Genomic DNA, 13,604 nt, shown 5'->3' with positions numbered 1-13,604 from the left:
CCACAGGCACTGACTCTCACTGGGGTCCAGTTCCACAGGCACTGACTCTCACTGGGGCACAGTTCCACAGGCACTGACTCTCACTGGGGTCCAGTTCCACAGGCACTGACTCTCACTGGGGTCCAGTTCCACACACACTGACTCTCACTGGGATACAGTTCCACACACACTGACTCTCACTGGGGTACAGTTCCATACACACTGACTCTCACTGGGGTACAGTTCCACACACACTGACTCTCACTGGGGTACAGTTCCACACACACTGACTCTCACTGGGGTCCAGTTCCACAGGCACTGACTCTCACTGGGGTCCAGTTCCACACACACTGACTCTCACTGGGATACAGTTCCACACACACTGACTCTCACTGGGGTACAGTTCCATACACACTGACTCTCACTGGGGTACAGTTCCACACGCATTGACTCTCATTGTGGTACAGTTCCACACGCATTGACTCTCACTGGGATACAGTTCCACACACACTGACTCTCACTGGGGTACCGTTCCACACACACTGACTCTCACTGGGATACAGTTCCACACACACTGATTCTCACTGGGGTACAGTTCCACACACACTGACTTTCACTGGGATACAGTTCCACACACACTGACTCTCACTGGGGTACAGTTCCACACACACTGACTCTCACTGGGATACAGTTCCACACACACTGACTCTCACTGGGATACAGTTCCACACACACTGACTCTCACTGGGATACAGTTCCACACACACTGACTCTCACTGGGATACAGTTCCACACACACTGACTCTCACTGGGGTACAGTTCCACACGCATTGACTCTCATTGTGGTACAGTTCCACACACACTGACTCTCACTGGGATACAGTTCCACACACACTGACTCTCACTGGGGTACAGTTCCACACACACTGACTCTCACTGGGATACAGTTCCACACACACTGACTCTCACTGGGGTCCAGTTCCACACGCATTGACTCTCACTGGGGTACAGTTCCACACACACTGACTCTCACTGGGATACAGTTCCACACACACTGACTCTCACTGGGATACAGTTCCACACACACTGACTCTCACTGGGGTACAGTTCCACACACACTGACTCTCACTGGGATACAGTTCCACACACACTGACTCTCACTGGGATACAGTTCCACACACACTGACTCTCACTGGGATACAGTTCCACACGCACTGACTCTCACTGGGATACAGTTCCATACATACTGACTCTCACTGGGATACAGTTCCACACACACTGACTCTCACTGGGATACAGTTCCACACGCACTGACTCTCACTGGGGTACAGTTCCACACACACTGACTCTCACTGGGATACATTTCCACACACACTGACTCTCACTGGGATACAGTTCCACACACACTGACTCTCACTGGGATACAGTTCCACACACACTGACTCTCACTGGGGTACCGGTCTCAGGTTCATGGGAGGTTTTATCCCTCCCCCCTGCACTTGATGCCCTTCCCCTGCTTCTTACCCTCCACACGTCATTGCCCTGCCCTATCCCTCTCAGCCCTCTCCCCACCCCACTCTCAGATTCACTCCTTACCTTTGATGGCAAAAATTCCGTGACAGAATTCCTGAAAGCTGATGCGTCCCAGGTTGCTGGGGTCAAGGTATTTCGCCACTTTCTGCAGCTACAAACAGAGTTGCCATTAGTCTCCTGTCTCGGCACACTTCCCACTCGATCACTCTACACGGTTCAATACTGTCAGCAAAGCACCCAAACAGCTGCTGTTAATCCCACTTCCCCCACAGCATTACCACAGACAGAGCCAGCTTTCCATTTCCCAACACATTATCGCTGCACACAACACTCCTTCCAAAGTCAGCACTCTCTGTCCCATCAAACACTCCCAGGACAGGTACAGCACCGGGGTTAGATACAGAGTAAATCTCCCTCTACACTGTCTCCATCAAACACTCCCAGGACAGGTACAGCACTGGGATTGGCTGCCCACTGATTTGGGAGCCTGAGTGCATCAACGAGGTGCAGCTGAGAGTGCTGGTGGCAGTTGGAGGTTGCAGAGGTGGAGAGAGGAGCTGCACTGAGCAAGGGAGAGCAGCTACCAACAAGCAGAGGAAAACTCCAACAACAGTCTCCATTAAAGAGAAGAAAGGGACATTTTGTGGAAACAAGGCTTTGTCTGGAGGTGGGTGCTGAACACCAGTAATTTACTTTGGACTGTTGGGGGAGGAACAAGTGGTTGAAACAACAAGGGGTGGGGCTGCCAATTCAACAGGAGTCTGTGCTGCTGCAAAAGCACACAGGGAAGCTCCCTCCCCACCCCAATTGCCAAGCCTGGGTCAGCTGAAGCTGCCCAGCTAAACAGACGGAAGGGGATAGATAGTGCCTGGGCAGCTTCAGCTGACCCAGGTGAAGACGACTCCCCCAACCAGAAGACCGGAAGACCAACTTCAAAGACTGTTTGTTTTAAGTGTTCTGTGAGCACCACCTCCAGAAAGCAAGTCATCCCTTCCAGCCTGCCTTTGCCTCTCCTCTCTTACCTCAGCCTCTCCACTAACCTGTTGTTTGTTTGTTTGTCTTTTCAAATCTTTCTGTGAATCTGTTATTTAGTGTGCAAGTCCACAATTTGGGGTGGGTTTAGCTCTTGGACCCATGGCAAGCCCTTCATCACCGGTGGCGGGGCCCTCTACTACCTATGCAGCTGCAGCTTCTGTGGCTGCCCACGTGGCCCCGTCACCCTTTAAATTATTGACATGCAGCCATGGGGTGAAGAGCTATCCCCACCCCAACATGTCTATTGAGGCCTGCGTTAAGGCAATGGCCGTGGTTGTCGGCCCCTCGGCCATTGTTGCGGCCTCAAAGATGTATGGGAAGGCTGTGTTCTTTTTGAAGACCGAGCGGGCGGTGTCCCTGGCCCTGAGTAAAGGGCTCACTGTGGGGGGGACCTTCCTGCCAGTGGACCCTCTGGGGGCCACTGCGCATCGGATAATGTTGTCCAACGTCCCACCCTTCATTCCCAGTGAGCTCCTCCTCCCCCACCTGCACCATCTGGGGGAGGTGAGGTCGGGGATCACCCCAGTCCGGCTTGGTCTTCGGGAGCACAGCCTCCAACATGTCTACTCCTTCCGCCGCCAGTTATTTATGCAGCTGGCGCGGGAGGAGGACACGGAGGGCCAATTTAATGTGGAGTTCCAGGGGACGGCCTACCGCGTCTTTTGGACCTCGGACGGGGCGCGGTGCCACGTCTGCAAGGGGGTGGGGCATGTTCGGAAGAACTGCCCCAACCTCCCGGCCGCCAGCTCCACCTCGGCGGCCCAGAGTGGTTCCACAGCACCTCCTCCCACTCCCCCCGCACATCCAACAGACACCGCTCAGTCGGTTCCGGAGGCTGTGGTTTTCACAGCCTCTGGCGGGGAGGGGAGCGTCCGTCCGAGCGGAAGGAAGACGCGGGGAAAAAAGAAACATCGTGAGGCGCGTCCCCTGGACACTTTGACTCAACCTGAGCCTGAGCTCAGCCCAAAGCCCATTCCCATGGAATCCACCTGTCCCAGGGCTGGGCTCAGGCCCAGGGTGACTAAAAAAGGAAAAAAGGGTGCGGAGGCGGAGGCCTCTGATGACATGGAGGTCTCTGAGTCTCCGCGCCCAAGTGCGAAAAAGAGGAGAAGGCACCCCTCCACAGAAATAACACAGGGCCCTGAGGTGCAGGGCCCATCTGTTGGAGGGGAGCTGCCTCCTGTTTCTGGTCCTCAGGTGCCCCCTACCGCCACCACCAAGGCTGCAAAGTCCGGGCAGGTGCTCCCTATTCCTCAGGATGGAGGGGAGGGGATGGCCCCGGTACGTGAGGCCCCTCCTGAAGGAGTAAGTGGGGCCCTGCTTGTGGTGGGGGAGCCTGGGGAAACCGCCCATTCCGCCACTGCTACTGGGTCGGGTGTCCTGAATGAAGGGGAGGGCGAGGCCCCAGAGGGCCGGGCCTCCCAGCCGGAGTCCACCACCAACCAGGAGACACCCGACCCAGTTATAACTGAGAATGCTGCCCCATCTGCTGGGCCTGTGGGTGCTGGCGGAGCGGGAGATGGCCTCCTCTCGCCGCCTCCAGTCTCGGCTCCGGCTGGTTTCCCGGAGTCCGGAACTTCTGTCTCCCCTGGCCCAGTCATTGGCCTGGGGATGGAGGTGGAGGGGGGTCCTGAACCGCTGGTGCCTACAGGCTCCAGTTTCACAATAGAACCCAGAGAGGACTCCTCCGCCATCGATCCTGGGGGTGGGATCGTGACGGAGGCGGGACCAGCTGGCGCGGCCGGGACGTCCGCCCCACAGTGTGTGGTGGATGTGTCGGCCGCTGGCGGTGACGACCCGGAGGAGGATGGGGATTCGGTGCGGGGCACGGAGGATGATCTTGATTCCATCGCCAGTGAGGTGGTGGAGTCCCTCGTGCCTCCCACCGAATCTCCTCTCATCCCCACGGCGGAACTCCGGGATTTCCTCGCGGCTTGCAGAGGTTGCCGCAATAAAGTTCAGCTGGCCCTCGACCGTTGGTCGAATCTGGCGCTGATCATCCAGTCCGTCCGTGCCGCCCTTAAGATAGCGGGCAAGCGCGCGGACGTGAAACTGGTTGAGAGGCGCCGTTTTAATGTGTTCCTCAATGGGTTGCTGGGGGAGTGGAGGGCCAGGTGCACTTCCACTCCCTCCTCACAGTGAGCTGTTGGTGACGGGTTTTATGTACCTTTGACATGAAGATAACCATAGCCAGCCTCAACATCAACGGCAGCAGAGGGGCTCACCGCAGATTTCACAATCTCTCAGTCCTTAGGGAAGGGAGATACGCGGTGAGCTTTCTGCAGGAAACCCACACCGTTCCGGGAGACGAAGCCACCTGGCTCCTGGAGTGGCAGGGTGGGGTCTACATGAGTCACCTCACCCCTATTTCTAGTGGGGTGGCTATCTTGTTGGCCCCGACTTTTCAGCCGGAGATCTTGGGGGTCAAGGAGCTAGTGCCGGGCCGCTTGCTCCACCTCGCCGTTCGCCTGGGTAGCGTGCCGCTCCACTTTGTGAACGTGTACGCGCCCAGGCCCGGCGCTTTGCAAGCGCGCTTCTTTGAAGAAGTGTCCGCTCTCTTGAGCTCCATCGATAGCGGCGAGTGCATCATCCTCGGGGGGGATTTTAACTGCACCCTCGAGGTGGGGGATCGCTCCGGTCCCCAGCGCGGCCAAGCGTCGGTGGAGAAGTTGAGGGGACTGATCAGCTCCCTTAACTTGGTGGACGTCTGGCGGAATCTCCATCCCGACTCCAGCGCCTTCACGTGGAGGTCTGGAGGAGGGGGGTCGCGAATCGACCGCCTCTACATTTCGCAGGCGTACGTCTCCCGCGTTTCGGCGGCCTCCATGCGGCTGGTGCCGTGCTCGGACCACCGCCTGGTGTGGGCGGAGTTCACTCCGCTCCGCACGCGGGCGGGGTCCGCGTACTGGCACTTTAACAACCGGCTGCTGGAGGACGTGCGATTTCGGGACTCGTTCTGTCGATTCTGGGCCGACTGGAGAAGGAAGCAGGGGGGCTTCCCCTCCTTGAGGCTATGGTGGGATGTGGGCAAGACTCACGTCCGCGTCTTCTGTCAGGAGTACGTGAAGGGGTCGACCAAGAGGCGGGAAGCCGAGGTCGGGCGCCTTGAGAGGGAGGTGCTCGACTTGGAATCCCGCCTCGGTCATGCCGTCGCGGACCCGGCCCTGTGGCAGGCGTACAAAGAGAAGAAGGGCGCGCTGAGGAACCTGCAGCTCATAGGGTCCCGAGGCGCGTACGTGAGGTCGCGGATCCAGATCCTGGAAGATTTGGACCGCGCCTCACCCTTCTTCTACTCGCTGGAAAAATGGCGGGGGGTCCGTAAGCAGCTCGTCGAGCTGCTGGCCGACGACGGATCCTCCATCACGGATCCGGAGGGAATGGGCCTCCTGGTCCGGACGTATTACAGTGCGTTGTTCTCTCCGGATCCGTCCAGCGAGGATGCGCGCAGAGTTTTGTGGGAGGACCTGCCGCAGGTCAGCCCGGAGGGCGCCGAAGGATTGGAGGCTCCGCTCACGTTGGCGGAGCTGACTGGCGCCCTCCACCAGCTCTCGAGGGGCAAATCCCCAGGGCTGGATGGGTTGACCGTGGAGTTCCTCAGGGCGTTCTGGGACGTCCTGGGGGACGATTACGCGCGGGTCCTGGGGGAAAGCCTGGCGACCGGGGAGATGCCCCTCTCGTGGCGCAGGGCGGTCATCGTCCTGCTGCCGAAGAGGGGCGATCTCCGCCTGCTTAAAAACTGGCGTCCGGTCTCCCTCCTCAGCACGGATTATAAGATCTTTGCCCGGGCTATGTCTACCCGCCTGGGCTCCGTGCTGGCCCACATGATCCACCCCGACCAGTCCTACACGGTCCCGGGCCGGTCCATCCAGGACAACATCCACCTGGTCCGGGACCTGATCCATCTTTCCCAGAGGACTGGTCAGTCGGTCGCCTTTCTCTCCCTCGATCAGGAGAAGGCGTTCGACAGGGTGGATCACGATTACCTTTTCGGGACTCTGCGCGCTTTCGGACTCGGGCCGCATTTCGTGGCCCGGGTCCGACTTTTATACGCCGCCGCAGAGTGTCTAGTCAAAGTTAACGGGTCCTTGACGGCGCCCCTTCGATTTGGGAGAGGAGTGCGTCAGGGGTGCCCCATGTCCGGCCAATTGTATACCATCTGCGTGGAGCCCTTCCTGTGCCTGCTTCGCAGGAGGTTGACGGGATTGGCTCTGCGCGAGCCGGCCATGCGGGTCGTCCTCTCGGCTTACGCCGACGACGTGCTCCTCGCAATCACAGATCCCGTTGACTCGCGGAGGATGCGCGACTGCCAGCAGACCTTTTCTGCCGCGTCCTCCGCGAGGATCAATTGGGAGAAATGTTCCGGACTCCTGGTTGGTCAGTGGCGGGTGGATTCCCTGCCGGAGGAGATGACACCTTTTGCGTGGAGCACCACGCACCTCCTCTATCTGGGAGTCCACCTTAGCCCCGCTGAGGAAGCCTGGCCGGCAAACTGGCAGGAGTTGGAGGCGAAAGTCACCGCTCGGCTGGGGCGCTGGACAGGACTGCTCCGAGTGCTTTCCTACAGGGGCCGAGCGTTGGTCATAAACCAACTGGTGGCCTCCATGCTGTGGTACCGGTTGGTCACTTTGGCCCCGCCCCCTGTATTTGCCACCAAGATCCAGAAGAAACTCGTCGATTTCTTCTGGGGCAAGAGGAAACACTGGGTCTCTGCCGCGGTCCTGAGTCTCCCGATCGAGGAGGGCGGTCAGTCGCTGGTGTGCGTCCGCACCCAGGCTGCGACTCTCCGCCTTCGGACCCTGCAGAGATACCTGTACGTCGAGCGTCCTCCCAGATGGTGTGCGCTGGCGACGTATTTTTTCCGCCAGTGTCACTGCCTTCAAGACGACACGCAGCTCCCGGTGGAGTCCGTTAGCCGCGCCTCTCTGAGGGAGTTGCCTGTCTTTTACCGGGATCTTTTCCGAGTCTGGAACATGGTCGCCTCCAGTCAGGGCGCTCCCCCGCCGGCGGAGGAGAGCGCCTCGGCTGTCCGGGCGGCCGACTCCGGGGACGGTCCGGCGGGCGGAGGAGTAGCTGAAACCCCCGGGACGCCCCTCACTGTGGGTGGCGAGGGGGCTCGGGAGTGCGGAGCGATCCCGGCCGAGGTGACCCCCGCTGGGCCGGAACTGCTCATCGGACCCAGGCCCCGAAACCCTCCTCGGGAGCCGGTCCCGCACAACCCGAGCCGCCTCTCGGGAATGCCCTCCGTGCCATTCCAATCGGCGCGGAGGGGTTTCCTGTACGGGCTGCTCCTGCACACTTTCCACTTCCTCGCCCTCGTCAGCCGGCCGGACACGCCCTGGCGGTCCGCGTTGCCATCTGGCGGCGAGGGGAAACCCCGATGGAGGTCTCTCTACGCGGGAGTCTTCCCCCTTTACATCGGGGACCTGGGGTGGAGGGTGCTGCACAGAGCAGTCCCGTGCAATAGGCTTTTAAGTAGGTTCACGGACTCCCAGGCCACCTGTACTTTCTGCGGCCTGGACGAGTCCGTGTTCCACATTTATACGGAGTGTGCGAGGTTGCAGCCCCTATTTGAGTATCTGAAGGGGCTGCTCCTCAAATTCTGGCTGCACTTCAGTCCCACGCTCCTGATCTTTGGGCACCCGGTGCGGAGGGGCTTGGGCCGGGAGGAGGATCTCCTCGTCGGTCTGCTCCTGGGCCTGGCCAAGGTGGCAATTCACAGGTCCAGGTTGCGGGCCGTCGGGGGTTCCGTCCTCCCTGATTGCCTGCCCCTCTTCCGCGGTTACGTTCGCGCCCGGGTGTCCCTGGAAAAGGAGCATGCGGTGTCCGCCGGTACGCTTGAGGCCTTCCGCGACCGGTGGGCACCGCAGGGACTGGAGTGCATCGTCGACGCCGAGAATGGCATTTTAATTTGAGTTTTTTGTTTATTTATCTGTTTTAATAAAGTTATTTTAAAACTGTAAATATGTACATAAAGGGGGCCTGAGGGATAAAGGCCCCCTCGATGTGAAAAAAAAAAGAAAAAAAAAAAAAAAAAAAAAAAAAACGGAGTTAGATACAGAGTAAAACTCCCTCTACACTGTCCCCATCAAACACTCCCAGGACAGGTACAGCACTGGGATTGGCTGCCCACTGATTTGGGAGCCTGAGTGCATCAACGAGGTGCAGCTGACAGTGCCGGTGGCAGTTGGAGGTTGCAGAGGTGGAGAGAGGAGCTGCACTGAGCAAGGGAGAGCAGCTACCAACAAGCAGAGGAAAACTCCAACAACAGTCTCCATTAAAGAGAAGAAAGGGACATTTTGTGGAAACAAGGCTTTGTCTGGAGGTGGGTGCTGAACACCAGTAATTTACTTTGGACTGTTGGGGGAGGAACAAGTGGCTGGAACAACAAGGGGTGGGGCTGCCAATTCAACAGGAGTCTGTGCTGCTGCAAAAGCACACAGGAAAGCTCCCTCCCCACCCCAATTTGCCAAACCTGGGTCAGCTGAAGCTGCCCAGCTAAACAGACGGAAGGGGATAGATAGTGCCTGGGCAGCTTCAGCTGACCCAGGTGAAGACGACTCCCCCAACCAGAAGACCGGAAGACCAACTTCAAAGACTGTTTGTTTTAAGTGTACTGTGAGCACCACCTCCAGAAAGCCAGTCATCCCTTCCAGCCTGCCTTTGCCTCTCCTCTCTTACCTCAGCCTCTCCACTAACCTGTTGTTTGTTTGTTTGTTTGTCTTTTCAAATTTTTCTGTGAATCTGTTATTTAGTGTGCAAGTCCACAATTTGGGGTGGATTTAGCTCTTGGACCCATGGCAAGCCCTTCATCACCGGTGGCGGGGCCCTCTACTACCTATGCAGCTGCAGCTTCTGTGGCTGCCCACGTGGCCCCGTCACCCTTTAAATTATTGACATGCAGCCATGGGCTGAAGAGCTATCCCCACCCCAACATGTCTATTGAGGCCTGCGTTAAGGCAATGGCCGTGGTTGTCGGCCCCTCGGCCATTGTTGCGGCCTCAAAGATGTATGGGAAGGCTGTGTTCTTTTTGAAGACCGAGCGGGCGGTGTCCCTGGCCCTGAGTAAAGGGCTCACTGTGGGGGGGACCTTCCTGCCAGTGGACCCTCTGGGGGCCACTGCGCATCGGATAATGTTGTCCAACGTCCCACCCTTCATTCCCAGTGAGCTCCTCCTCCCCCACCTGCACCATCTGGGGGAGGTGAGGTCGGGGATCACCCCAGTCCGGCTTGGTCTTCGGGAGCACAGCCTCCAACATGTCTACTCCTTCCGCCGCCAGTTATTTATGCAGCTGGCGCGGGAGGAGGACACGGAGGGCCAATTTAATGTGGAGTTCCAGGGGACGGCCTACCGCGTCTTTTGGACCTCGGACGGGGCGCGGTGCCACGTCTGCAAGGGGGTGGGGCATGTTCGGAAGAACTGCCCCAACCTCCCGGCCGCCAGCTCCACCTCGGCGGCCCAGAGTGGTTCCACAGCACCTCCTCCCACTCCCCCCGCACATCCAACAGACACCGCTCAGTCGGTTCCGGAGGCTGTGGTTTTCACAGCCTCTGGCGGGGAGGGGAGCGTCCGTCCGAGCGGAAGGAAGACGCGGGGAAAAAAGAAACATCGTGAGGCGCGTCCCCTGGACACTTTGACTCAACCCGAGCCTGAGCTCAGCCCAAAGCCCATTCCCATGGAATCCACCTGTCCCAGGGCTGGGCTCAGGCCCAGGGTGACTAAAAAAGGAAAAAAGGGTGCGGAGGCGGAGGCCTCTGATGACATGGAGGTCTCTGAGTCTCCGCGCCCAAGTGCGAAAAAGAGGAGAAGGCACCCCTCCACAGAAATAACACAGGGCCCTGAGGTGCAGGGCCCATCTGTTGGAGGGGAGCTGCCTCCTGTTTCTGGTCCTCAGGTGCCCCCTACCGCCACCACCAAGGCTGCAAAGTCCGGGCAGGTGCTCCCTATTCCTCAGGATGGAGGGGAGGGGATGGCCCCGGTACGTGAGGCCCCTCCTGAAGGAGTAAGTGGGGCCCTGCTTGTGGTGGGGGAGCCTGGGGAAACCGCCCATTCCGCCACTGCGACTGGGTCGGGTGTCCTGAATGAAGGGGAGGGCGAGGCCCCAGAGGGTCGGGCCTCCCAGCCGGAGTCCACCACCAACCAGGAGACACCCGACCCAGTTATAACTGAGAATGCTGCCCCATCTGCTGGGCCTGTGGGTGCTGGCGGAGCGGGAGATGGCCTCCTCTCGCCGCCTCCAGTCTCGGCTCCGGCTGGTTTCCCGGAGTCCGGAACTTCTGTCTCCCCTGGACCAGTCATTGGCCTGGGGATGGAGGTGGAGGGGGGTCCTGAACCGCTGGTGCCTACAGGCTCCAGTTTCACAATAGAACCCAGAGAGGACTCCTCCGCCATCGATCCTGGGGGTGGGATCGTGACGGAGGCGGGACCAGCTGGCGCGGCCGGGACGTCCGCCCCACAGTGTGTGGTGGATGTGTCGGCCGCTGGCGGTGACGACCCGGAGGAGGATGGGGATTCGGTGCGGGGCACGGAGGATGATCTTGATTCCATCGCCAGTGAGGTGGTGGAGTCCCTCGTGCCTCCCACCGAATCTCCTCTCATCCCCACGGCGGAACTCCGGGATTTCCTCGCGGCTTGCAGGGGTTGCCGCAATAAAGTTCAGCTGGCCCTCGACCGTTGGTCGAATCTGGCGCTGATCATCCAGTCCGTCCGTGCCGCCCTTAAGATAGCGGGCAAGCGCGCGGACGTGAAACTGGTTGAGAGGCGCCGTTTTAATGTGTTCCTCAATGGGTTGCTGGGGGAGTGGAGGGCCAGGTGCACTTCCACTCCCTCCTCACAGTGAGCTGTTGGTGACGGGTTTTAAGTACCTTTGACATGAAGATAACCATAGCCAGCCTCAACATCAACGGCAGCAGAGGGGCTCACCGCAGATTTCACAATCTCTCAGTCCTTAGGGAAGGGAGATACGCGGTGAGCTTTCTGCAGGAAACCCACACCGTTCCGGGAGACGAAGCCACCTGGCTCCTGGAGTGGCAGGGTGGGGTCTACATGAGTCACCTCACCCCTATTTCTAGTGGGGTGGCTATCTTGTTGGCCCCGACTTTTCAGCCGGAGATCTTGGGGGTCAAGGAGCTAGTGCCGGGCCGCTTGCTCCACCTCGCCGTTCGCCTGGGTAGCGTGCCGCTCCACTTTGTGAACGTGTACGCGCCCAGGCCCGGCGCTTTGCAAGCGCGCTTCTTTGAAGAAGTGTCCGCTCTCTTGAGCTCCATCGATAGCGGCGAGTGCATCATCCTCGGGGGGGATTTTAACTGCACCCTCGAGGTGGGGGATCGCTCCGGTCCCCAGCGCGGCCAAGCGTCGGTGGAGAAGTTGAGGGGACTGATCAGCTCCCTGAACTTGGTGGACGTCTGGCGGAATCTCCATCCCGACTCCAGCGCCTTCACATGGAGGTCTGGAGGAGGGGGGTCGCGAATCGACCGCCTCTACATTTCGCAGGCGTACGTCTCCCGCGTTTCGGCGGCCTCCATGCGGCTGGTGCCGTGCTCGGACCACCGCCTGGTGTGGGCGGAGTTCACTCCGCTCCGCACGCGGGCGGGGTCCGCGTACTGGCACTTTAACAACCGGCTGCTGGAGGACGTGCGATTTCGGGACTCGTTCTGTCGATTCTGGGCCGACTGGAGAAGGAAGCAGGGGGGCTTCCCCTCCTTGAGGCTATGGTGGGATGTGGGCAAGACTCACATCCGCGTCTTCTGTCAGGAGTACGCGAAGGGGTCGACCAAGAGGCGGGAAGCCGAGATCGGGCGCCTTGAGAGGGAGGTGCTCGACTTGGAATCCCGCCTCGGTCATGCCGTCGCGGACCCGGCCCTGTGGCAGGCGTACAAAGAGAAGAAGGGCGCGCTGAGGAACCTGCAGCTCATAGGGTCCCGAGGCGCGTACGTGAGGTCGCGGATCCAGATCCTGGAAGATTTGGACCGCGCCTCACCCTTCTTCTACTCGCTGGAAAAATGGCGGGGGGTCCGTAAGCAGCTCGTCGAGCTGCTGGCCGACGACGGATCCTCCATCACGGATCCGGAGGGAATGGGCCTCCTGGTCCGGACGTATTACAGTGCGTTGTTCTCTCCGGATCCGTCCAGCGAGGATGCGCGCAGAGTTTTGTGGGAGGACCTGCCGCAGGTCAGCCCGGAGGGCGCCGAAGGATTGGAGGCTCCGCTCACGTTGGCGGAGCTGACTGGCGCCCTCCACCAGCTCTCGAGGGGCAAATCCCCAGGGCTGGATGGGTTGACCGTGGAGTTCCTCAGGGCGTTCTGGGACGTCCTGGGGGACGATTACGCGCGGGTCCTGGGGGAAAGCCTGGCGACCGGGGAGATGCCCCTCTCGTGGCGCAGGGCGGTCATCGTCCTGCTGCCGAAGAGGGGCGATCTCCGCCTGCTTAAAAACTGGCGTCCGGTCTCCCTCCTCAGCACGGATTATAAGATCTTTGCCCGGGCTATGTCTACCCGCCTGGGCTCCGTGCTGGCCCACATGATCCACCCCGACCAGTCCTACACGGTCCCGGGCCGGTCCATCCAGGACAACATCCACCTGGTCCGGGACCTGATCCATCTTTCCCAGAGGACTGGTCAGTCGGTCGCCTTTCTCTCCCTCGATCAGGAGAAGGCGTTCGACAGGGTGGATCACGATTACCTTTTCGGGACTCTGCACGCTTTCGGACTCGGGCCGCATTTCGTGGCCCGGGTCCGACTTTTATACGCCGCCGCAGAGTGTCTAGTCAAAGTTAACGGGTCCTTGACGGCGCCCCTTCGATTTGGGAGAGGAGTGCGTCAGGGGTGCCCCATGTCCGGCCAATTGTATACCATCTGCGTGGAGCCCTTCCTGTGCCTGCTTCGCAGGAGGTTGACGGGATTGGCTCTGCGCGAGCCGGCCATGCGGGTCGTCCTCTCGGCTTACGCCGACGACGTGCTCCTCGCAATCACAGATCCCGTTGACTTGCGGAGGATGCGCGACTGCCAGCAGACCTTTTCTGCTGCGTCCTCCGCGAGGATCAATTGGGAGAAATGTTCCG

At 59.7% G+C, this 13,604-nt stretch overlaps 1 protein-coding gene across 1 annotated transcript in view; it reads right to left on the bottom strand.

Moving 5' to 3' along the window:
• The window catches only part of rab11fip4a (RAB11 family interacting protein 4 (class II) a), a 171,249-nt gene that overhangs the window by 66,952 nt on the left and 90,693 nt on the right, over positions 1 to 13,604 (bottom strand). Inside the window, exon 2 of the mRNA XM_068027944.1 lies at positions 1,576 to 1,663. Within this exon, the coding sequence (XP_067884045.1) occupies positions 1,576 to 1,663 (88 nt within the window). The remainder of the gene's footprint in view (positions 1 to 1,575; positions 1,664 to 13,604) is intronic.

The sequence above is a fragment of the Heterodontus francisci genome, unplaced genomic scaffold (assembly GCF_036365525.1).
Source record: "Heterodontus francisci isolate sHetFra1 unplaced genomic scaffold, sHetFra1.hap1 HAP1_SCAFFOLD_405, whole genome shotgun sequence".
Classification (NCBI taxonomy): domain Eukaryota; kingdom Metazoa; phylum Chordata; class Chondrichthyes; order Heterodontiformes; family Heterodontidae; genus Heterodontus; species Heterodontus francisci.
Note: the sequence above shows the minus strand (reverse complement) of the source record. Positions and strands in the feature narration are given on the sequence as shown.